Source organism: Strix uralensis, chromosome 4 (genome assembly GCF_047716275.1).
Source record: "Strix uralensis isolate ZFMK-TIS-50842 chromosome 4, bStrUra1, whole genome shotgun sequence".
NCBI lineage: Eukaryota > Metazoa > Chordata > Aves > Strigiformes > Strigidae > Strix > Strix uralensis.
The window spans coordinates 107,946,961-107,971,329 of record NC_133975.1 but is presented as its reverse complement, the minus strand read 5'-3'; the positions used below and the strand labels follow the sequence as shown (position 1 = coordinate 107,971,329).

The following is a 24,369-nucleotide window of genomic DNA, read 5'->3' as shown; positions in this document are numbered from 1 at the left end:
AAACCCAGAAAAAGCTTACCAAGGTAACCCTGTCTCTGTGGCAACCAGCACATGCGGACCTTAGCCTTCTCTTTGCTCCCATGCCCACCCACAGCCTCAAACAGGCGTTCTGATGCTCTGACTGCATTTATGGCAATCCAAGGCTAATGATAACCTCTTTTCAGTGATATCTGCTTCTTCTATAGCAGCAATGTTCTGTACCACACTGTCCTGCTCACTGTTCCTCTGCAGTTTTGTACTGCAGCCTATTTAGTCTGCTCCAGCTGACCAAAGACCAGATAAGAGCTCCAGATGGCAGAAAAGAGGGCTTCTGATGGGACAGGAGGGAATGACACAGGCCTGAATTACAAGCATGCCACAGTCTCTCATTTTGGCCTACATGAGAACAGGTCCTGCCACAACAAAGCACCAAAATGCATTCAAAAGCGGAATGCATTTGTGAACAGAATCTTCTTCTATTCCTCATCACTTCCTGAGCTCCATACCATCAGATTTCTGCACCTCACAGCCAACAACCCTACCCAGTGTCAAAACCACCTTTATGGTAGCATACAAGTACCTACATCATAGCCAAACCCAGTAGCAACAGAACCAGCACCCAGCAGTGAACCGAGTCATTCTCCTCAAATAAAGAGCAATCACCATCTGGAGATAGACCCTGACAGCCCCAGAGCCCACCTGAAAAAGTGGAAAGGCTGAAACACAGAGTCACTGTCTGCCATGAGGGAAAAAACAGAAAGTGCATGGGAAGGAAAGCTGTGTCTGTCCTCTGTACCAGGTACCCTTGAAGGCCAGACCATGAAAGATCCTGAGAGATGGGCACTGTGCAACAGCCATTACAGACAGGGATGCCAAGCACAGTGCATTGGTCCCATCTAGGCAGCTCCTGCCCACCACTTACAGACAGGGACTGTGCTTTTTGGCAGCTCCTTGTGTCTAAAGGTTCCCAGGGCTGTGAGAGAATGGGACACCCAGGCACCCCTCAGCTGTGGGGGGTGATGCTCCACCAGCCTCCCCTGCCAGTTTTCTCCCCAGACACTTATTAAGCCTCAGGGCTCACCAAGAGACCTGTGAGCCCATTAGCCTTTGTGCAGAAGCCTCCCAGCCCTGCTAGCTGTATGCTAGGCTCAGCGGGACTCCTTTATTCCACAGCCCTCCCTGCTCACAGTTCTTTGCCCCACATTGGGCCTAGGTGGCCAGCCACCATGATGATCATTTGATTTCTCTTGTTATCAAGTTAACAATTAACAAAAGAGCTGATGATTGCTATATTGACTGACTGTGGGTTCTCTTTTTCTATCTGCACTATCTCAGCTGGGGAAGGGACGGCAGAAGGGTGGGTTGGTGGTATTTATTTATCACTACGCCATGTTTTGTGTTTGTGTTGCCAGGGGAAGCAAAGGGTGATAATGGCCTGGCAGCCCTTGGACATCCAATTTCCCTTATCAGGCCACTGAATAGAAAAGAGGCCCCAGGCCACATTAATTAACAGATACCAATCAGCTGTCACGTGTTGTGTGTGCAAGGTCTGAGGGGAGCAGTGGGTGGGAGGGAAGAATCAATAAACCATTGGGGAGGAGTGCCAGAGGGAACAGCTAAAGAGGAGTCCAGGCTACTGGGGAGAAGAGCTGCAAATCCAGCTCCATGACTGTGAGATTGATTCCTGTACAGCACAGCCTGTGTTCTACGTAGCCCTGCACCTGATGAATCCCACCCCTTGCTCAGGCTGTGACTACTTCAGGAGTGCCTTGTCCTTTGCCTCACCCCTCTGCCCCTTACCTTCTGCAGTCAGTGCTGTGCTGCTCCTGAATGCAGCCCTCCTGACTGAGTCCAAGTGCAGGATGATGCAGCTCAGAGGCTTGGGATCCTGTCTCCCCAGGTCTGCCTGCTGCACAGGGAACTGATGAGACTAGCCTTGAGACAGGGTTAATGGTGCTGAGCACAGCCACTGTCACAGTCTCTAGCGTCTGCACTCTCTCCTTCGGTTACCCCTCTCCTAGCTCTGACCATTGAGAACAGCCCAGCATTTAGGCTGCTGCCTTAAGTCCAGTTTCTGGGTCAGGCATGTGGCCTTTTTTCATCTTCATTCCCCACCTGGATTACAAAAGGGGTTATGCCATTGTTTCACTGCAGTCTGCCAAGGAAATGTTTAAGAATGAGAAACAGTCATCTAGTAGAGTGAGAGGATCCAGGACAGACATGGCTCACAGAGAGTAAAGTAGAAAAACTGACTTAACCCTAGCAGTAGCCTGTACATCCAGCATCTCCGTTAATTGCTCTTTCCCAAAGACAGTTATGGCAGGTGGGAACTGCACAGGAGAGACCATGCTTTACCCTGTGCCAGGGAGAACAGAAGAGCCAGCTACAACTGCCCTAGCCACCTGGGAAAGCCCCTTGCCAGAAATATTCCCGGGTAGCCAATGACTTCAGCTCTGGCAGGCAGGTGTGTGGGAGGGGGTGCTGCAGTGCCAAGACCTGAAATGTCTGACAGAATCAGGACCCTTTTCCTCCAGAATTTACACATGTAGAATGCAAGGACAGGAGGACTGTCCCTGTACCACTGCAGGCTGCACAGACAAGGGAAAAGCATATAACCTGGGGTCTCCCATGCTATATAAAAGTTGAGATCAGGAAAGGTAAATGCTAATTTCACCTGGCCAAAATCACAGACTTGCTATTATAGGCTTATAACACTGGAGAACCTCTAGTTGTGAAATTCAACTGCCTCGCCATCTTACAGCTCCCAGGAATTGCTAGAATCCAGCCCTTATGCATTCCTGAGCTGTTTGATGGCACAGCATCCAGAAAGTGCCCTTAGTGATCTGTTTCTTGCTGCTTTGCTCAGGTCTGATACTGAAAGGTGCAGAATACTCCACTGCAGCCCTACGCTCCCAAAAGTGGAGCCTCTGTCTCTAGCACATGTTTCCCTCCTTCCCAGGTGCAGGTTGAGAAAAGCTGCTTTATTTGCAATAGCTGATATGACATTCAGGTTTTTTATTTTTTGTGATTCTTTTTTTTTTTTTTTATTTCAGTGGTTTGGCAGTGGGAGCTCCCAGAATTAAAAAAAAAAAAAAGTCACATAATTTGTGGCAAGTGAAGTTCATAATCTGTTAATTTATTATCATTTCTGTCATCCTGGAGGGCCATTAGCAGAGGTAATAAAGGGAGATGTAATTATAGGATCTGAGGCCACTCCAGACACAGCTGCTGTCACTCCACTTGCCATATTTCATTCTGTGCTAGTACTATCGTCTTCCTAGTGAGAAAGGCACAACAGCTACCCTGGGAGAGCCTTCATCGTCACCCCTCGAGAGAAGTCTTGTCTCCCTGCATCAAGGCACGCAGAAAAGGTAGATGTTGTTCAAAGACAATTAGCACAGGGGGGAGGGTGAGTGGTGGGGAGGGGGTCTCATACAGAAGGGGACAACTCCACATTGCCTAAGCATGGATTTTCAGCTAATGGCTAATAAGGCTGTTGAGCTAATAACATTTGCTAAACACCATTAAATCATGCTTTCTTGTTATCATAGGAGAGTGTCTTTAAGCTTAACTGATTTTATTTGCTAACACTGCGGGGTAGAAGTTTGTGCTGACACCTGGGATCCTGAAGGGTTGGTATGACTTTGATGTCACACTGTTCTTTACTAATTCCAGTGAGAATACAAGGCAGGAGTATGTGACTTTTGTTCATTTCTCCATCCCTCTCTGTCCAAGAGTTCATGCACACAGGAAGCAATGTCCTGTTTTGCTCAAAATCCTTGGAAGGCAGAAATGAAGGGCATGGATAATCTAGACACCTGGCAGCCTCCTGGCCCTGCCCTGCTCTGCCCCCTTGCTGCCTAACTCAGTATGTTTCATACTTGTTTCAGAACTATAGGGTATTTTGTTCGATTTTTATGAACCGTCTTTTATTATGTTTGTTTCTCAGTACTGCTCCCTTGTGTAACAATCCCTGAGCTCTCTCCTATGCACACAGTCCTGTTATAATACTGCTGCTGGTCTGAACTGTGCCAGGATTATGGCTGTTACTGTGTTACAGGGCCTTTGATAGGAAAGGAAAATACACAGAGAAAATTGAGATGATGGCACATATGTCCTGCCTTTCAGAAAGGAGAGGAAGAGCCCCTTTCACAGTACAGGAATAATCTCTACTATACTCCTGTTCTGGGATAGTATCACCATGGCAGGCTGGAAAACTCTGTAGGAACTGAGCTGAGCATCCCATGCTCATCCCACAGCCACAAGCTAGGGAACTACAGCAGGGCACCCTGTGTGAACAGAAATAGCCAAGGTTAGAAGAACATACAACAGCACCTCACTGGACAGCTGTAGCAGCTAATTGCATTGCATTAAAACCATTCCTGTTAACACCCCAAGTACTGGGTTAGTAGAGCAATCCAGGCTGAGTTCCCTAATCGCCACTGTAACCCCACTTGTGATGAATCAGCCCCAGATGGATTCCAGCACTAGTGATGGGTGTAATCCCTGCAGATACTGCAGATCTCATAAGAAGGGCACCACTGAGATTAACCTCTACTCAGAAACACTCTCCTGAAGAAGTTTCTCCAGCCTTCATAGTCCCATCACATAACTGTCCATATTCCATATAGCCCAGGAAACCACTAACCCTTGAGTCACAGGAGAAATGCTCCCTCTGAAAAAAGAGAAGCAGCCACCAAGCAGCCAAAAGAGGAGCTACAAAGAGAAACAAAGCACATGGGAGAACTAAACTGTCTGATCACTGATCACTCATGCTAAGATGCCTCACAAAACGAGGAAGAATTTAAAGCTAAGAAGCAAGAGCACACAGACCCACGCGGTGGAAGACAAACACAACGTGCAATATGGGTTAAATCCTATGATCCTGTGGCTGAGTGTCAGATATTCTCCTGATACGAGGAAGGGGGACAGAAGTCAGGAGTTAGCTGCAGTGAGCTGTTCATAGCTGCAGTGAGCTGTTCACAGTGAGTGTCTGAAACAGTCTTTGGAAAGCAGCCATGTAAACCCCAAGGACATCCCCTAGGTTCCCTTGCCAACCTTTTCCACACCCAAATCCAACCTATATTTTTTTGGCAGTGAGTGTGGGGGAAGTAGAGCGAGGAGGCATTTTCCCTTCCCAGTCTAAATCTTTGTCCCCAGAAGCCCCTTGAGGGCCATGTCTGCTCCTTCAGCCTGGGTCCATCCCACCTGTAGGTGTGAGACATTTGCTGTGTCACTCAGTCATACAGGCACTCATTGGATATAGTCAGTGAACCTTCCGAGGCCAGTCACATTGCCAATAAGTTGTCCTCATTATTTGTCAGCATAGAAGCCTGGAGATTCACTGACAGTAGTGAGTATGTCCTCCATCTTAATGGGACTTGTTCTGTGATGAATCCAGTATGACAAAAGCTTTCTGGGCAAGAATGCCCACTACAGACAGGGTAGGTACCTGCTGTGTCATCAGCAGTAAAGTCCAGTCACTTTTATATAAACATTACATTATTTATAACATATATTATATGTTAACATTTATTCATCTATAAACACAACAGATCTAGGTCATGTTGATGCAGTGCAAAATCACTAAAGTCCACCGTACCATCTCAAGGGCTGTTTCCTGAGCACTTTCACTGTGCCACTCAATGCCAGCTACAACCGAGAACTTTATCATATCATCTCAAAGCCTTCTGCATAATCCCAGGGCACACACACATACAGTCATCAATTTATGCACCTACACCATAGGCTGTATTGGAGTTTGTTACCAATGAGAGCCCACCACAAGCAGTTTGACAGTAATTTCCACCCATCACTATATGTAAAAATCCTGGTTGAAGTCAAAATTGATAAGCACAGTGATAAATAATAGCTCCCTTTGCTGTTTATGCTTACACCCTTGTAATTCTCCATTTACCTGGGATGTGCTTCGCCCAGCCAATGATCACCACCAGTTCCCTGTCTGCCAGGTCACAGAGGGTTGTCAGGGCTTTGATGTCACTCTCCGGCATGGTTGGATCAGGCATGGCATAAATCTTCTCTGGCTCAGCCACCAGCAAATGGGAGACGATCTTAGTCACTGCACATTTCAAAGGAGAAGTTGTTGTATCGCTCATGACATAAGGTGTCTTAACAGTCCTTTCTAGAAGGATCTTCCTGGATAAGACATGACTATAAAGCCCACAGGACTTCAGGAATGGTTTTGGTCAGAACAGGAGAAGACTACACCACAGCTACACAAGCAGTAGTGATCTGCCTATGCCAAACCAACTCTGTACAGGGATGACAAAAGCAGGAAGCTACTCTAAGGTTGTGAGCCATTGTCTCAGGTAGGTCCAACAAGGGGAGGAAGAGGCACAAATAATCAGTTAGTGGCATATGGAAAAGTTTAGAGAAGTATGGGTAGTATAGAAGAGAGAAATCAGCATGGGACCAGTTTTGTTAACTTAGCTTGGATACGGGAAAAGATCAGAATATCACTAAATGAATTTACATAATCTCCTAGGAAAGGTCTGGTATTTAACCCGAGGTACAATGAGTACAGCAGCTGGGCTGTACCTCAGGTATACCTAATCTACCTCTGCACTATGATCATAAGAAAAAAATCTTAGTGCTGGTGACTAGTATGAAAATCAGGAGTGACAACTGTTCCATTGTACGTTTTGGGAGACCAATAAAAACAAATTTAGTGGTTGCTCAGAAGACCACAATTCAAGACCAATACGTACGTGGCTTTTTAGCTGGGGGAGGGATCTGTAAGCTCAGATAAGTGCTACTCTCAGAATCCAGTCTCCTCTTGTATTTCTGACGGCCTCCACGGACTCGATCCAGACGAACACCTGCAGGTAAAACAAGATAAATCCCCGTGATTCCTTAGTGCTACAGGGACCCTTGACATGCAGATGCTAAAATCTGCTAAGACGTTCTCCACACTCCAGGGAGCTTCCCTCTCCCAAACACTTGAGATCTCAGCTGAACCCAGAAATCCCAATAATACCAGCTAGACTGCCTCCAGCTCTAACCATGCTGCTGTGAGCTTTACTTTAATTCAAAACATTAATGAAGACAGAAATTAACCCATTCAAACTCTTGAATCACCATCAATCTGATGGGCAAATGAAAAGCTTCAGACCTCAATGACCTCTAGATGATCTTGCTTTTAAAAAGAAAGACTTTAAATGTCAATCAAACCTTCAGTTATAAAAATAAGCTTTTAGATTGTTCTTAAAAATGAGAAGTTAAATGTTCTGTGACCTCTCACCATTTGTATTTGAAAAAAGTGACCTATAGCAAATAGATTATGAACTATGAATTCAACAAAGATGTTTCAGCCTTGATCAAGTAAGGCAACTGTAATAAAAGTAGAACCCAAATAAATAGAAACAACCTCTACTACAATAAAGCAATGATAAGGCTGAAGTAGGGAGACACTGAAGAATTTGTTGCAGTTCTTTCAAAATACAGTGAATCAAACTGCAAATATTATACTGAAAACAGTTCCCAGTGACTGGGAAGCACCAGTGACTGTCACCACGCAAAAAACCATAGCAGCATCAATAGAACAGGAACAGCAGCTGAACTGCTATATTAGTACAAAATACAACGTTAAAAACAAATTGTGAAAAAAACCACAGATATTTGTCCAACTGTCAGTTATTTCTGGCCAGCCATATGGTCTCTGGTAGTCAGTTCTTGCGAAACTGGGGTAACTCTGTCTTGCTGGGAGAAACAGCTACTGCAATTAAAACAAAATCTTTCAAGGTAAATGTAGGAGTATTCAAATACAATAAAAATTTGAATTTACGCTATACAAGTACTTACTTAGAAACACATATGAGTTTATCCAGTCTGATCACAGGAAACAATTATGTGATACACTTACTAATCACATTGAGCCACTAATATTTTGCAATCAATTCACTACATAAACACAAACAACTAAAAGCAAACACTCTAAATCAGTTTTGAAGTGATGCTTTTTGAACAACTTGTAAACCTGAAAAACATGCAGTCTGCTGACAAATATTCTACCCTAGAAAGAGGCACATGTGCATCACACTGTGCGTTTCAATGCCACATTTGCTTACTATGTCATGGAAAAGAGAAAGCTTTTACTGCAATGCTCACACTAGCCCCACTTGCACCACATGAAACCATTACCTGCCACAACATCTAGATCCTGATACTCTTCACCACTGGAGCACCCAAACTAGCTTGACTGACAGACAGTACCAACAGCCCTCCAACAGCAAGAACAACCAACATCAACCAGGCCAACAGCACTCGGTTACACAGTCTGACAGCACGATCTCTGGCGGTAGCAACACCCACATGGAGGCCTAGGTGGCATTACCTGTAAGCCATGGTGTGTGCGGACAGAGGCTCATAGGCGTGATGTTATTAATGCTGTATAGCTGCTTGCTTTTAAGAGTCCTGCTGCTCCCATTGAGCAGGAGAAGCAGGAATGAGCAGGCCTGGAGCTCTCCACAGTAAAGGAACTGCTGCTGCAAGTTGGGAGGATGGCAGACATTGAAGATGGAGAGAAAGACATGAAGCCAAATAGGTGAACTCAGATCACAGTGAGGAATTTCCTTCCCCTGCCCCATTTTCTGTTTCTGACTCTGTGTGGAGAATTCACTGACATCCCTAAGCATAAGTACCACCTTTCTCCTCCATTACATGGTAGTGTTTCTGAAAATGTTGCCCATTGTTTCTTTTACTTCTATTCCCAGCAGTAGGCAGCCTGTGGGCAAGACTCCTTCCTGGAAGCCCCAATGTGTTCTAGAGAGTGATTTCACAAAGGACATTCAGGGAATCCCAAACCTGAGATTATCTAGGGAGATCCCTGAGGAACAGCACTAATAAAGTCCTGGATGCAGCAGGAAACTTCCATTTCTGTCCATGATTTCCTTCCCTCTATAAATGTGTCCTCGTTTCCTAAGAAAGATGTCTATTCCATGCTCTGCTGAATGACACCTACCTATAAGCCAGGAGAGGAGGGGGAGACACAAATTTCAGGAACTACCAGTAAACCAAGTAACCAGGTGTGAAAATTAAAAGGGTCAGGAATACACTGTTCAAAGATTACAGAGAAATGCAGAACAGGCTGCAGGACTTCAGGCCTGAATCACAGCTCCCCAGGACCCTCACAGAAGAAGGGTCATAGAGGAATCCATTCCCTCACGCCAGTGGGCAGGATGTCATTGGTGCAGAGAAACACCATTCTCAGCCCAAGAGAAAGCAACACATAGCCCTCCAGGATGCTTTCACCATGCAGTCTGATAAGCAGCAGGGGCGGGGGGATGACTGGGAGGGGTAGGGAGCCAATGGGGGAAGGAGCTCATTTCCTTCTCCCAAGGAGAAGCATGCCATCCTCCAGAGCTTGGCAGAGGGATGGCTGCACAGGTTGAAGTAGTATTAGGGACCCTCAATCAGATTATAAGGACACAAAGGACTTAAGTGCATTAAAAAAAGATAAGAGAGACACAGAGAGATTTACCCTCCATCCCTCCTTCCCTCACTGAGCAGATAGAGGTCTGTTTGCCCAAGGACTTTGGCTTGTTAATTTTGAACAAGTGTTTGTCCTCCTCTTGTTCCCCATCCTGTTCGACACTCCTTGAGGCAAATGTTTGCAATCAGCATTTGCAGAGCCACTATTCTACCCTGTCGTCATCGCTCCAGCCGCAGAGCTGGAGAATAGGCTGACCCCTACGTAGCGCATCGCAGCGCCAGTTGCTGAGTGCAGCAACCTGCAGGTGCTACAGCAAACAAAAGCATTTCAACCTGAGTCCCTGACTGTGACACTCGCAGACATAAGCATCATGGCAAAATCCCTTCCTCAAAGATCTGTCAGTGTAATAGGTCATATCTAGATGGAAAGAAAGGGCACTGCCAAAAATCACGACCTGGTACTGAGCTGTGGTATTCAGGTAGCTTGTTAATGCCTGCTGTTCTACTTTGATTTCCTCAGCAGGCTGGTTACAATGCCGCTCTGAGAGGGACACTAAAGGACATTCAAATGGAGTAGGGAGGTGTGCTGGGTGAGCTCAGGGAAGCAGCATGAAGGCAAGCACTGAGCAGAAAAGAAATGGAGGGGGATGTAAACAGAGATATGAATGGAAGTGAGAGAGTGTAAGGAGAAGGGAGATGAGAGAGAGAGAGAGGGAGGGAGGGAGAGGGGGGAGAGGGAGAGGGGAAGGAGGAGAGAGGGAGAGGGCTGGAGCGAGGCTGAGTGGTACATACACTGTAATCCCAAGGGCGATTTCACACCAAACATGCAGCCACCTGAGCTCTGACTGCAAGGTGCAGCAGCCACTTACAAGATGCAGCTGGTCCATACTGAAGACTCTTACACAGCATTTGGTGCCACAGCCTGACAAGAATACAGTAGCAAGAGAAAGCAGTTGTCTTCCAGCTCCTGCACAAACCCATTTCTCACATGGATCACAACTGGCCAGTTCCCAGAAGAGAAGGCACTCATCCTACAAAACTGTCACCACCACAGGCACTCCTGGACCGCTCTTCTTGAGAGTATCAGCAAGGAAGGTCTGCTAGAGCAGTAAAGAAGGGAGGGCTTACATACACCATGTGAGATGCAAAAGTATAGGGCAAAGTTTGGGAAGTACCAACCCTTGATAACTTACCTTACTGGCAGCTGATTCTTTACAAATGAAGGCTATCTGTGCTGGAAACATCTCCTCTCCTCCCATTCCCCTGTGTTTCAAGGAAGTGCTGTTGTTCACTGAATCTTGTCACCTTTTGAGGGACCCTGCATAAGAGTCCTGGCACCCCGTCTGACCTAGGTGTGGAGCTGACCCCGGTGTCTGCCATAGGGATTGAGTCCCAGCTCACTGGCAACAGGCTCTCAACTCCCCAGTGTGTCTGAGCCCCCGCTGATCTAGCAGGGAGGAGGGCAGGGCCAGAACTTATGCAGGACTTTTCGGCTCAGTATCCTGCCTGGGGTAGGGATGTCAGTTTTCGAAGTGTCCTGTGGGTGCCACTCGTGTTCCAAGCGTTCTTTCAGAGAGGTCTGTGCCAGCACCAAGCCTCTGCAGTGGGAGACCTGATCTGCTGATCTGTTCAAGCTCCCTGCATTTCTCTGACATGCCCCTCGGAGAGACGTCTGCCTGACAACTTTGGGATCAGATGTCCCCTTGCTGACTTGATAACATCAGGCTTTGGGGTTTTTTTCTTAATGGAAGTAAAATAATTCCAGCTTTTTTAAAAAGCTGGACCCAGGCCGAGTCTGTCGGAAGTAAAAATAGCCGAGTATGCAGAGGCGACAGCACACAGAGTCAGGTTTAGTTTCTCTTTTATTTTCTGGGGACTAAAAATACTCTTAAAAGCTCTGTGAAGCTAAGCCCTGGCCAGTGGGAAATGCAGTCTAGGCCCAATATCAGCTGTCGCGTCAAATTACTAGCCTCACCTCAGTTTCCATCGAATCCCATCACATGCTCATGAATTGATAGGAACAGAAAGATCTATCTTGCCAAAAGAGCTAATGGCGGAGCCAAGCTACAGGGTTTGCACGGTGCAGTATGTGTCTAGACCAAGAAGGACACAACCAAAGGGAACACAGGGCAAGTTCTGGCCAGGGAGCAGTGCCCACGGGGCTGCTTTTGCTGAGCTTCCCCAACACACCAGTCAGGTCCTGTGCCCACTGCCCACCTAATCCTTGAGCTGCAGTTTTTGCTTGCTTTCCCAGGGTCTGAGCTGGGGTGGTGCTCTGTAGTTAACAGAGATGCCGCCATCCTCAGGAACTGCAGTCTAAAGTACATGGATTGGCACTGCCCAGGGAAGCTGGAAGGCATAGGCTAAGAGCAGAGAAGAAAGGAAGGGAGAAGGGTTGTGCCCAAGGTGTCTCCTACAGAATTTCCATCTCCCTTTTTGCTCTGAACTTCAGGAGTGACAACAGGATGTGGTGATAGGATGAGTGAGACAGGAGGAGCAATGACCGTAAAAGTTAGGCTTGCCAAGATGGGGAAAGAAATAAGACTATAGGGAAAGGCATCTCTGTCTAATGAGAGTGGAGAGGCTGCAACCTGACTAGGCTCTCTTTTGCTACTCTGAGATTCCAGCATGGGAAGGGGAAAAGACCCCTTATACCATTAGGCTCTTATACTGCTGCAAGAAGAGGCCAGCTCCTGGAAAATCTGGTAGATGACTGGTGCAATTGCCCAACTCATTTGAAACATCGGAAAGCAACTTGAGGGTCGCAGGTCAGCATGGCCAGAAAACCCCAGCAACTAACTGGTGCAGGTCAGCAAGTCTGGGAACAACACTTGCAATAGGAGGGTGGGGAGCTAGCCTGGGGAGGAGGGCAGTGGAGTTGAAAAATCCATCTCCTGTGTTATAAGGGCCTACAGAGATGCTAGACCAGTTCAAGCAGGATGTTCCAGCCTGCTCCCCCTTTGATGTTTTCAGGGATATGTTAGTCAGGTAAGAAAGCTCCTTTGCTGTCTGTCTGGCTAAAGAGTCTCTGGTCTCAGAGGGACAGGTTAGCCCTGTGATGCCTGATGATACCTGGTACCACAGGCAGTCACATGCCTTGGAGCAGTGATACAAGCTGTCCTTCCTCCTCACACACAGAAATACAAGCAGCATGTCCCAGATGGTTGGTCCAAAGCATACAGGCTCTGGTGTAACCCACACAGCTTGCAAACCAATCCTTCTCTGCCAGTGCCAGCTGCATGGCTGCCAGCTCTGCAGAGGTGTCTGCAGTGTTACCCATTGTTGTCTCTCAAAAGTACAGCTTCCTTCCCGTGCTGAGCCCCTCTCACCTCAACTCCCAATCATCCTGGAAAGCCAGGAACTAACAAGGGCTTCAAGGGCAGATGGGAATAAAGAATACCTCAGTACCTTGTTCAGCTCCCTGTGATAATCCCTACACCCATAAACTCACCCTGTGTTCATGGTCCATGCAAATGTTCTCTTTTGATTGCTTCCCTTCCCAAGTCTCTAAACAGTCTGAAGCAGGGCAGCAGATCTATTGGCTGTCACCCACAGCAGCAACGCCTGCACAGCAGCAGGCTGAAGGGCACTGCGGGAAAGGAACAGATGCAGGCACCTGCCTGCCAGGAAAAGACCAAGGATGCCTTTCACAAAAGGACCTAAAAGATGACAAAGCCCCAGCCCCATTGACCTTCCAAGAGGTAGGGCTCAGAGCTAAATCTCCAAAGGAACCTGTGGCCCTGGGCGTGATTTAACTCACCTTACTTTAGACTTTGATAGCTCCCTTCTGTGCATCTAGGCTCCCTTGTCAGGCAACAGAGAGAAGCAGGCACCTCCACATTCATCTCACCGGCCACACACTTACCCCGAGGAAGAGTGATGACAGGTACTTCTCTCCATTGACTACCAAGGGAACTCCTGCAGGGTCAAACCAATGCTTTCTCTAGCCCAGTTTTCTGTCTCCGTCTATATAGGTAAAGCATCTGAGCCTTTCAGAACAGGTAGAGGAGCATAAGCATGGATCAAGAACCAGATTTTTAGATACGTGACACAATGGAGAGGCCCCCCACCATTGCAGGGAGAGAGGCCTGCTTGTGACAGAGATCCACAGGGGTAAGGGAGTTAGACCCACCAACACAGCATGCTGCTGCTTTGGCCAGCCTCTTAGAGCAACACTGCTTGGGTCTTGCAGCTTTGAAGTCTCTCCTGAAGTCCTCACTTCAGCAGTGGCTTTTCCAACACTAATGTCCACTTACTATTTCTTAAATTAGAACAGCTGTGCAAGGCAATTCTGAGTAAAGACCCTCTCAGGATATGCTGCATCCCAAGGGCTGGCACAAAGGTGAGTCACAGGAAGGGATTGAGAATCTCAGCAGAGCTGAGTCACTGGTGAACGCAGGTCATCAGAGGCTGTGAAAATGTTGATACACATGCCTTAAGTTATTGTAGAACATTAGGACATACATTCAGTCCCATCCCATTCTTGCTCACCTCAGAGGATCTTACCTACTGTAGTGTCAGAATTGCCTAAAATAGCTTGTAGCACAATGGTTGGGGTCTAAACGTCTCTGGATGGAAGCACAATTTCTGGTGACAGAATGCACAAAGTGTTTTTTCATAAACCGGTGTAGAGGTGACGCCTCTCTGAACACACACAGATGTACATTGATGGAGCCCAGGCTTCATGTTTGATAGAATGGAGAATTAGTTAGGTATGGCAAAAATCTAGGCAGATTAATATTTTAGAATGAATGGGAAGAACCAAACTAAACATTCATAATCCATTGGATATGGCAGAAGGTGTGGGGAGGTTCTGGTTGTGCCAGTCTTATGGTCAGAAAACAGATACCAAGTGCCACCAGCCCAATGTGCACTTCATGGACAGCTCATCCTCTGGAAGTCTCCTCTTTGGAGAATTACCATCACCTTGCCAAAGGCAGCACATGCTCTGTGTCATGCCATCATCCAGTCCAGCTCCAGACATGTCATAAATGCTCAATTCATGCCTTTCGAAAATAGTTGGGTGTGGAGGATATAGACATTAAGATATCACTCACTGCACCTGGAGATCCTGCTTCAAAGGAGAGGGGGTTGCCTGTCTGTTTTTAAACACAGAGGTATTTTAGAGAAAGAAAAATCATTTTTCATTCTCTTTTTTCATTTGGATGCCTCCAATAGTGATATTTCTGGCACCGGCTGGAGGCAGAATACTCTATAAATACAAAGCCATTAAATCGCATGCAGCAGCAACCTGATCGGGGCTGCCTTTTAATTTCCTGACATGAGCTGGCCACTAACCCAATTACCCAGAATCCCCGGAGGAGCCCTCATCCTTCCCAGGAAGCACAAAGCAAGAACCCGAGCATATTGCACGGATGTCAGCTGAGCTTTCACTGAAATCAAATATCTTTTTGAGAACACATGGTCTGGAAGCAAGGATGGGGGCAGGAGGGAGAGGGGAAAGGTTGCTAGAAACGCTTTGCTCCACTGAGAGATTCTTTCACTTGAAAACAGAAATGAAACACCCTCCATTTGGTTATGTTGCTGAAAAGAAGCTCTGCTGTTGATTCAGTTATCTGGATTTTAGTGACGGATGAAGGCAAAGTTACTAAGTGGAAGTAGTTTGAGATTGCCAGTGCTTGGAATCACTTGTTTAGATACTAGATGACTGCACCCAATTTATAACATCACAGACCCAGGCCTGTTCAGGGTGACAGATTTGCTTCCTTGGGAAACATTTACAACATCAGCCACTGGCTGCAGCTGGTAAGGGAAACAGCAGAGTTAGGAGTAAACACTAGGAAAGTTCCACTGGCTACAGGGTTTCCTAATCAGCCAGGACCTCGAACAGAAAGAGCATGGATTTAAGAGACAGTCACTTCTGAAACATGGAGATTACAGGCTCACCACCTCTGAAGTGGGGACCACCTCCAACATTCACAGAGATGCAGGCACTTAGGCAGGACAAGGGTTATCAGGTTGTTGCAGGTTCCGGGGAGGCAGGTTATTCCCAAAGGCACTGGGGACAGGAGGGAAAGGGGAATAATTAAGAGGAAGATGAGTGAAATTAACTTTGTGGCTCTCCTCACTACTTGGCCCTGCAGTGTCAGTATCCATACATTCCAGCAATTGCTACATCAGAAATTAGATCAGACAGATAGGAGCTTGGGGGATTTGTAACAAAGAATTTGGGTGCCCTGTTGAATGGTCTCTAGCATTTCTTATGGAAATGCATTAGAAGCAAAGGAGCGAAGCCTGGGAAAGGAAAAGTTGTACCTGGGATTACTACACCACAGCAGATACACTTCTGGGAAGAAACAGAGTCATGTAGATAAAATAAATCATATGCCTTTCCTGGATAATTGACTAACCTCTCTCTTGCTTCTAAAGAGCCTCCCTTTTCTGCATCCAGATCAAGACTACCTTCCTCTACCTACCTTCCTTGCATTTGTAGACCTCACCCTCCCCACACAAGAAATAGCTGCTGGATGGCTCCTGAGAGCCAGGAGACTAGGCCAGAGGACAGCTTGCCTTCAAAGACATTCAGAGTGGGGCAGAGCACCTTGTACAGGGCAGGTTTCCTAGCCTGGGAATTCCCACTCCTGCTTTTATAACAGGAAATGCATGTAAATCTGGGGGACTCCAGAAATACCTTCTACTTTCTGAAATAAGGAATACCTGGTCTACCACAGGACACATCACTAGGGCTCCTTCAATCTTTGCCCTCTTTCTTGGAAGCCAACCAGTGATGTCTGCAAGAAACTGAGCAGAAGCCACTCACACATCTCAGAAAGTTACTCTTAGACCTCAGTCATGTGCAGGACTCTGAAGAGACAAGTCTCAGCACTGTCAGGGAGCAGAAGACAACTGATCTTCAGGAACATAAGTCCTACTAAGAAGGAAAACAAGACTCAAAGGCTGGTGGAATAATAGATAGTATCTCAATGCCTGGATGAGATTTTTTTAGGCAGTTATTTTCTTTGCTGTTTGGTTTGTCACTGTGACACATGATTGCACACACATGCACTTCATGAAAGCGTTAGTGATCCAGTTTTACTTTCTTTTCAGAACTGTTTATGGTCCATCTGGGTCTCTGCAAATATGCCAGCACAGAACAGGGAACAACACAGCTTTAGAAACAATACAAGTGAGAATCCATCGAAGAAAAAGTTCTGCAGGGCTTTCACAACAGTAAAGGACCAAATGCCCAGCCACCAGCCAGTCTGCTTCATTTGGTATGGTGTGGTTTGGTATGTCCAGTATTGCCTCTCCTCTCCTTGTCTGTCTGTCATTTCCACCCAAAGATGAGTTCTGTAACGAGAGGCCCTGATGTCCCATCACACCTCACCTGTTATCCCCGTCCCTCTTCCCACGATCTCAGAACATTTCCCTTTCATTAACTGACTGTACTGGGTTTACGTGGCAAAGTTTTGGTAGTGGGGGCTGCAGGGGTGGCTGCTGTGAGAAGACACCAGAAGCTGTGTCAGACAGAGCCAGCTCCAGATGGCTCCACAATGGACCCGCCACTGGCCAAAGCTGAGCCCATCAGCAATGCTAGTGGTGCCTCTGTGATAACATATTCAAGAAAGGGTAAAAAACACTGCGCAGTAGCTGTGAAAGAGGAGTGAGAAAATTCAAGAGAAACAACCCTGCAGATACTGACCCTGAGGTCACAGAAGAAGGAGGGGACGAGGTGCTCCAGGCACCATAGCAAAGATTCCCCTGCTGCCTGGGGAGAAGACCATGGTGAAGCAAGTTGTTCCCCTGCAGCCCACAGAGGACCACAGTAGTGCAGATATCCACACTGGAGCAGACAGACATGCCCTGAAGGAAGCTGTGGCTTGTGGAGATTCCATGCTGGAGCAAGCTTGTGGTAGGGCCTGCAGCCTGTGGAGAGGAGCCCATGCAGGATCAAGTTTTCTGGCAGGAACTATGGCCTGTGGGAGACCCACACTGGAGCAGCTTGTTCCTGAAGGACTGTACCCCGTGGAAAGTACCCCTGCTGGAGCAGTTCTTGAAGAACTGCAGTCTATGGGAAGGACTCACACTGGACAAATTCATGAAGGACTGTATCCTTCATGAGGGAGGGACCCCAAGATGGAGCAGGGGAACAATGTGAGGAGGAAAGAGCAGCAGAGACAAAGTGTCATGAACTGACCACAAATCCCCAGTCCCTATCCACCTGCGCTCCTTGAGGGGGAAGGAGGTAGACCTCATGAGGGACTTGAGCCTGGGAAGAAGCAGAAGTGGGAGAAAGGTGTTTTTAGTTTTTTTATTTCTCAATATCCTACTCTCTATTAACTGCCAATAAATTAAATTAATTTTCCCCAAGTCTGGTTTTGCCCATGACAGTAATTGCTGAGTGATCTCCCTGTCGTTAACTCGACCCATGAGCTTTTTCAGCATATTTTCTCCCCCTGTCCTGCTGAGGAGAGGGAGTGAGAGAGCAACTTGGTGGGCACCTGGTGGCCATCCAAGGTCAACACAGAGAAGGACTGACATCACTGTCCTTGTCACAGTGCCGTTTCTGCAAGGTGACACACAGGATTGTGACTTCAGAGAGGCAGCAGAGGTGTGGAGGGCAATGCTGTGAGGTCATGTTTGACCAGCTAATGTCCAAAATCAAACCTCTGAGCCCACTTACACAAGCCATGTGTCATCTGAAATTACATCTCCTCTTGAAGACAAACAAACTGCTGTAGAAGAGAAAGGCCATGGGTGGCTAGAACACGAATGGCAAGGGTATATTCTCCCCAAAACTGACACGGTATATTGAGGTTTTAAAAGAGACCTGCCAAACTGCTGAAATTTCTCTATCCATTATTCTAGAGAGCCAGAGAAATCTAGATGTACTTTGTAGAGCCCAGAGTTACAGAGCTACACTTTGGTCATTGTGGGCACAAGACAGACACTGCTGGGAGCAAAGAGAGGCAATAGGGTGGCCAAAGACAAGGATGCCCAGCTCTGAACAATGCCTCTCCTCTGCAAGTTGCAGGGCACTCTTTCCTTCACTGGCCATACCCATTGGCCAGGCATGTGTGTAGATATCATCTCCATCTGGGGTCAGCAGTATCACAGGTTGCTCAGGTTTCCCTGATTTTTGCAGAGCAGGGGGACATGCACAGCTACTGGATGAAGCTGTGAAGATGCCCCATCTCCACTGCCTGCAAGTTGGTGCTTCAGCAAGGCCAAGTGCGGAAGAGAGCACAGGTTTTCTGGGGATGGTGCCTCTCCACAGGGGCACTGGGAGTGGTGTCTGCTGGAATCCGGGACTCCAGATTCAGCAGCTTCCTATCTGAGCCTGCTAGTGAGGGGCTAATTAATGCTCTCTGGGGACACACTCCAGATGGAAGGGGAAAGTGAGAGACAGGCAGCCAGACAGGCCAATGCTTCAGACATCTGAGCCAGTTGGGCTCCGTGGGCAGAGCTTTCCGCCTGCCGCTTTCCCCAGCAAGTCTCGCCTGCTCTGCAGCGTCACACCAGGAGAACCTGAGACAGCAAAGCTCTGGTGTCCGTGCAGTTCCCTTGTTGCAATACATTGATCGGAGCTCTCTTAAAGAAAGTGGCCTGGATATCTGAGACACCTATTGATTGCTCCATTGGCTCTCTTCCTGCCCTGATCCTCATTCACTCGGCATTGCCCGAATAACCTGCACTTTGTGTTAGGGACAGTCTCCCCAGATCTTAAAGGGCTACATTCACAGCTGCTCACCTAGCTGCAGCCCATGTAGGGAGGAGAGAAGATGCCTGGTGACCCACATATTCATTCCCCAAGGGGAGGGCCTAAGTCTCTTCTGCAGCATCAAGCTGAGCATTTCAAGTGTAAGGCAGAACCTTGAAGACATGGTTACCTGGTTTTGCCATCTTTGAGTACTGGTGCCTTTTGCCTGAAGAACAGGCTCATGCCACGTGCCCAGTGGGCAGGAGGTGGTATGTACATCATGTATGGCATCAATAACTAGGAAAATCTTTCCCCCCTTAATGAGAAGAAATCATGAAGCCCTTAATTAGGTATTAATGGAATATCATACACCACTTCTTCAGAGGAAGGACAGTTTCTTTACCCACAAATGTCCCCACTAAGTTACTAGCCCAGTGCCAAGGACACCAAGGAGAAACCTGTCAAGAGAAGAACTGGTTTCTAGATCTCACCTTTAACCACAAGACTGTTTTTCTCCAAACTCCTGGTAATCAAGCACAAGAAAGAACCTGGCTTATCAACTTTCTTCCATGGATGAAGCCAAGGAAGAAAAGAGAATTACACCAAGGCAAAGTAGGAAGGGGAACTATTTGAAGGGAAAAAAAATCATAGCTCAAGTATCAAGATCCGTCTTGTCCTAATGAGTGCTTGGAGACTACAGAATAGGCTCTCTAGGGAAACCAAGACATCAGGGATTTTTAAAATCAGTTAAACTACTAGAAATGTACAGCTGGGAACATGCTCCTGCTCTGGCAGAGAAAAAGGATGGGTGAGCTAATAGGATGACAGATCAGAGATTGAAAAGACCAATGAACTTTTCCTAATCTAAAATCCCTTGTCAATTCTGCATTTTTGAGCAAGTCAAACAATTATGGATTTGTTCTTTCCAGAAACTCCTGACTCTGTGGAGACTGAAGACTGTAAAACCATTTTTCTCCCTTTTTGGATTTTGCTTTTAAAGATGTGTATTGATTGAGTTCTGTATACTAATACTTTGTGCTTCCACCAGGTTTCACATAAAGTTAACTAATCGCTCCTCACAATCCTTCTGCAAAGCAAAGCAGTATGACCCTTATTTCTCAGTTCAGGAAACTGAGCAAAAGAAAGAGAAAAAAAGATGCCTGCACTACATCACTTGACCACTCTGTGTTAGGACACAGGAGTCCTATTTGCAGATTGTTAGTGTAGTCTCCTCTGCTCCTCTTGATATTGTCATGTGTTCTTGCATCCCATTACTATCAATAAATCTTTATACTGTATATTCCACGGCTCTAAATATTATGGGCAGGATCACAGATACACTAACATCAATAGCAAACCACCCTTCCCCAGTGGCTTTAATGATGCTGAATCAATCCCTATATGAATAACTAAATATACTTCAGCACAAAAGCAGCCTTAGAGTCAAATTTCAGTTTGCCACGAGTAGTATCCCATGGGGTTTGGGAGTCCAGGCACAGCATAGTATGAGTGAAGCTACATTGGTTTCCAGACTAACTCTGGTCTGGAAGGAGTTAACTGGTTTCACACAACTTGGAGGCTAAGCCACAAAACCCTTCATAGGACCCTGCTCTAGACTGTGTTGAACTCCCAGAATTGGAAGCAGAGGATGCCCTGGCCACACAGTCAGACATGCCAGCACCGGTTACTGTGACTCTGCTCCCCCAGCTGTCAGCTCTGAGAGGCTCAACTGCTTGGATGCAGGGCAGCACAGACCCAGGAAGCCAGAAAGCCTGGACCCATATGCTGCTGCTCTGCAGAGTGACTGGAGTCACATCAGGCTTTTAACATTGTTTTATGGGATTCATACAGGCAGTCTAGAGTCCATCACCAATCTGCGCTCCCACTAAAGCCAGTGTCACTAGTGTGGATTGGCGTGCGGATAAGGGGATATATGCCCTCCCTGAACTACCACATGCAGAGAATCAGGTTTCCAGTGGTACCTCTCTAACTCCAAAAGTAGGTGCCTCCCTCGCAGCAGTGGATCAAGATCCTCCAAGTCTACCACATCTACACCTAGGTCAGGAAGGTCCAGCCTACACAATTCTGCATCTCCTCCCCTTGGTAACTGGTGTGCTCTAGCAGGAAAATATTTAACCACAGAAACTACACATCCATAAAAGAACAGAACAGGGTTCACCATCTAACCTACATTCTTAATGACACTGGCTGCCATCAACTTGCCTCTCAAGAAATGAGAGCGCCCTAGTGCAAAGCAATACACGCTCAAGTGACATTGTACAATTCATCACCGGCTGCTATGATGGTATGACCTGGAAGCAAGCTGCATGCTGGCATCTTGACTCCAGCATACAGGACTTGTGCAGACCACAGCCAGCTGTTGTTCCTTATGGTTAAACTGAGGGGACCATGCTCTCAGGTACAGCAATGCAGAGGGTTACACACAACGCTTCTCCTTCCTTCCCCCTCCTCCCCTCACTGCCTCTCCCACAGGGACCCAAGGGAAACAAAGCTTTAAAGTCAATCCATAAGAATGTGTTTAACTGTCACTGAATCCCCTGTGGTTCACCTTGAATGGACAAGGATTGGGGAGGGGGGTGGGGGGAGAAAAAGCAGCACAAGAGAGAAGCTGAACACTGCTCAGAGAGCACTGAACAGATCAATAGGCCGAGCACAATGCAGGTTGAGCATGCAGGGCAGGGGATCCACACCTCCCAGACAAACCTGTGCTACCTACCAACTTTAGAAAGTCTCCTGAGTGGGAATACAGGCAAACCTTCATCGCACACTATGCCATAGCTCTGCATTAACTCCATCCTTCCTTATGAAGCCCAGTCAACCTAGTCATGATCATGCAAAAGCCTCTTCTCCCCAACACTGCAAAATGACCTGGGGGGCAAGAATAGCAACACCCTCCAGCCTGGGGTTCCTTTGGGAAAGGAAACAGTCTGGCACAGCCAGTTTCCAGGTATTTGACAAACTTGCAAGTGCTAAGAGTCATATCCTACCATGAGGGTGCTGACTAGAACCATTCTCCTCTCTGGACTGCCCTCTTGGTCACTGCCCATCCTGACTCTTTTACAAAGTCTGTAAAAAATACCTTCAGAAAGCCAGAGAGGGCAAGCACGTAGTCAGCCTATGAGGTCCTGCAAGACCTGGAGTCCCAGGTGCTGTTGGGACAGAGAACAATTCTCAGTCTGACTCTGTCTTACCTTCTTTTAGCATCCCCACTTTGAGGCATTTCATGAAGCGACAGGCCTGACAGGACTTGCGCCTCCGTTTCGTGATCTCACATTCATTGGTGGCCGGGCAGCTGTATTCAATATTCCCTGCAATCAAACACAGAGATGGTCACCCAGGAACCACGTTCTCCCCACTGATCCAGGGACAGGCTGCAGTGCCCAGATATTCCCACCACCATCAGCCTGTATATGCAGTATGATTGCTCACTCATTTGCACACGCACATACTCTGAGACCCCAGCCAGCTGATCACGGCTCTTTGAAAGGCCAGCACTACTTACTAGAACACATTTCAGAAAAAAAGCAATACTGCTCTAAGTATTGGGAGAAACCTGTCCATTCAAAGGGCTGCCTGCAATGCTGGGCTTTCAGACACAATGTGTCCTCCAGGAACGTCATCACCCCTTGTACCGCATCCCTTATAACCTGGCCTGTTCTCTGAAGTCCAGGGCTGAGAGTGGGAGCAGTTCAGACATTAGCAGCATTCCCTTTGCTGCCAGTCTTGCTCCATGTCTGTGGGATGGATGTCACCTGTCTGTTCTTGCCATGCTTGGGGGACCAGGGAGCTCTTCCTCCTTTGCTTCCTCCTGCCAGTTGGCATACTACGGGTAGCAGGGAAGGAGTAGGTCTGAATTGGGAAAGATGGATAAAATGTCCTGTAAAATGAACACACAGGCTCTCTATGCAAATCCTTCCAGTTTTACTTTATTAGTCCTTGTGCACCTGCCTCTCATTCCTCTGTACAGAGCATCAGCATTTCTTTCCTCATTCTTTTTCATTTATGATCACCTCACAACACCTCACAAGACTGCCTCTGAGACAAAACAGGAAAAGAAGCATTCCAAATTTATTTCTGGTCACAGCGTATTTTATCATAAGCCAAGAATGTAAATGAAACATGGATGAGAGGGTCTGATATGAGGATGTAAGTGGAATTATGCTGATCACTGTGTAATACAACAATTATTTAGTACTAGAAGACAACAAACAGAAATGGCTGTCTCCATCCTGCCATTCACTTTGCATGTGATGTTTCTGGAGCGGGCTATTCAATGTTTGTGTGGAACAGGACTGGAAATCCAACCCTGACAGTGATGCATTGACAATGACAATACATTTAAGGCAGTCTAGCTACTGGGTAAATTGGGCAGCTCCAAAAAGGATTTCTAAGTTCTACGGTCAGTTCAGAAGAATGGAAAAGTTGGTTTGGTGGTTTAGAGCAGGAACTTGAGATTCAAGAGCTCAATCAGAGCTGTAAGGAGGAGTGTAGGTAAGAGCTGAGAGAACACACGGTATAGGATCAGATTAGAAATAGAGCTCACAATTTAGTAGCACTGGGACGTGACTCGATTTTTGTTCCTACTTCTGTAATGGACTTTGATGTTCTTGTGAAGACTCCTCCTTCTTCTAAATAAAGACGAACAATCTGATACATTCCAATCTCCGTCGGGGGTGGGGGGTGGGGGGGGGGTGGGGGGGGGGTGTGATTAGACCTTGGGGCTAACTAAGCAGTTTGAAAGTCCATTGGGAGTCTGAGTGGAAAGACAGAGCACACATTCACAAAGAAGAAAGCACCATCTGATTTATCTCGCTATACTTGGCCCATACCGGGTGAAAGCCCAGGAGCACACAACCCCCAAAGCCTAAAGGTGATCTGCCTGTGAGTTATAAACCTTCTACCTCTTGCCTCCTGTTTGTCTCAAGACTTGAAACTTGCCCCCAAGCTCCAGTCCAGCCACCTCATTTCTCACCATTGTCCATCTGCCCCCAAAATGCAGTCTGTCTGCAGGAGCAGAGTGTGGCGCACAAGTTGCTTCCATTCAGACTGTATTTCGTCATTGCGCAGCACCTGAATTTCAATAGCCAGCAATGTATCAACATTCTCAGAGAGCTGGAAATTGAGATTCAGGCTTGATCTCAAGGTAATAAACAAACTGCTCTAGACACAGAGCTCCAGCACATTACAGACCCATGAGTATGGAGGCCCTGACCTGGTGATCTGATAATTGCTGTGACCCACACAGGAAGGAACCAATC

The 24,369-nt window shown here is 47.0% G+C and overlaps 1 protein-coding gene across 4 annotated transcripts in view; it reads right to left on the bottom strand.

Moving 5' to 3' along the window:
* Positions 1-24,369, bottom strand: part of ESRRB (estrogen related receptor beta) — a 137,038-nt gene that overhangs the window by 11,248 nt on the left and 101,421 nt on the right. For all 4 annotated transcript variants that reach the window (XM_074868462.1, XM_074868461.1, XM_074868464.1 and 1 more), the window contains 3 exons: positions 22,303-22,419; positions 6,708-6,818; positions 5,897-6,058 (listed from right to left, as the gene is read on the bottom strand). In XM_074868462.1, the coding sequence (XP_074724563.1) occupies positions 5,897-6,058; positions 6,708-6,818; positions 22,303-22,419 (390 nt within the window). The remainder of the gene's footprint in view (positions 1-5,896; positions 6,059-6,707; positions 6,819-22,302; positions 22,420-24,369) is intronic.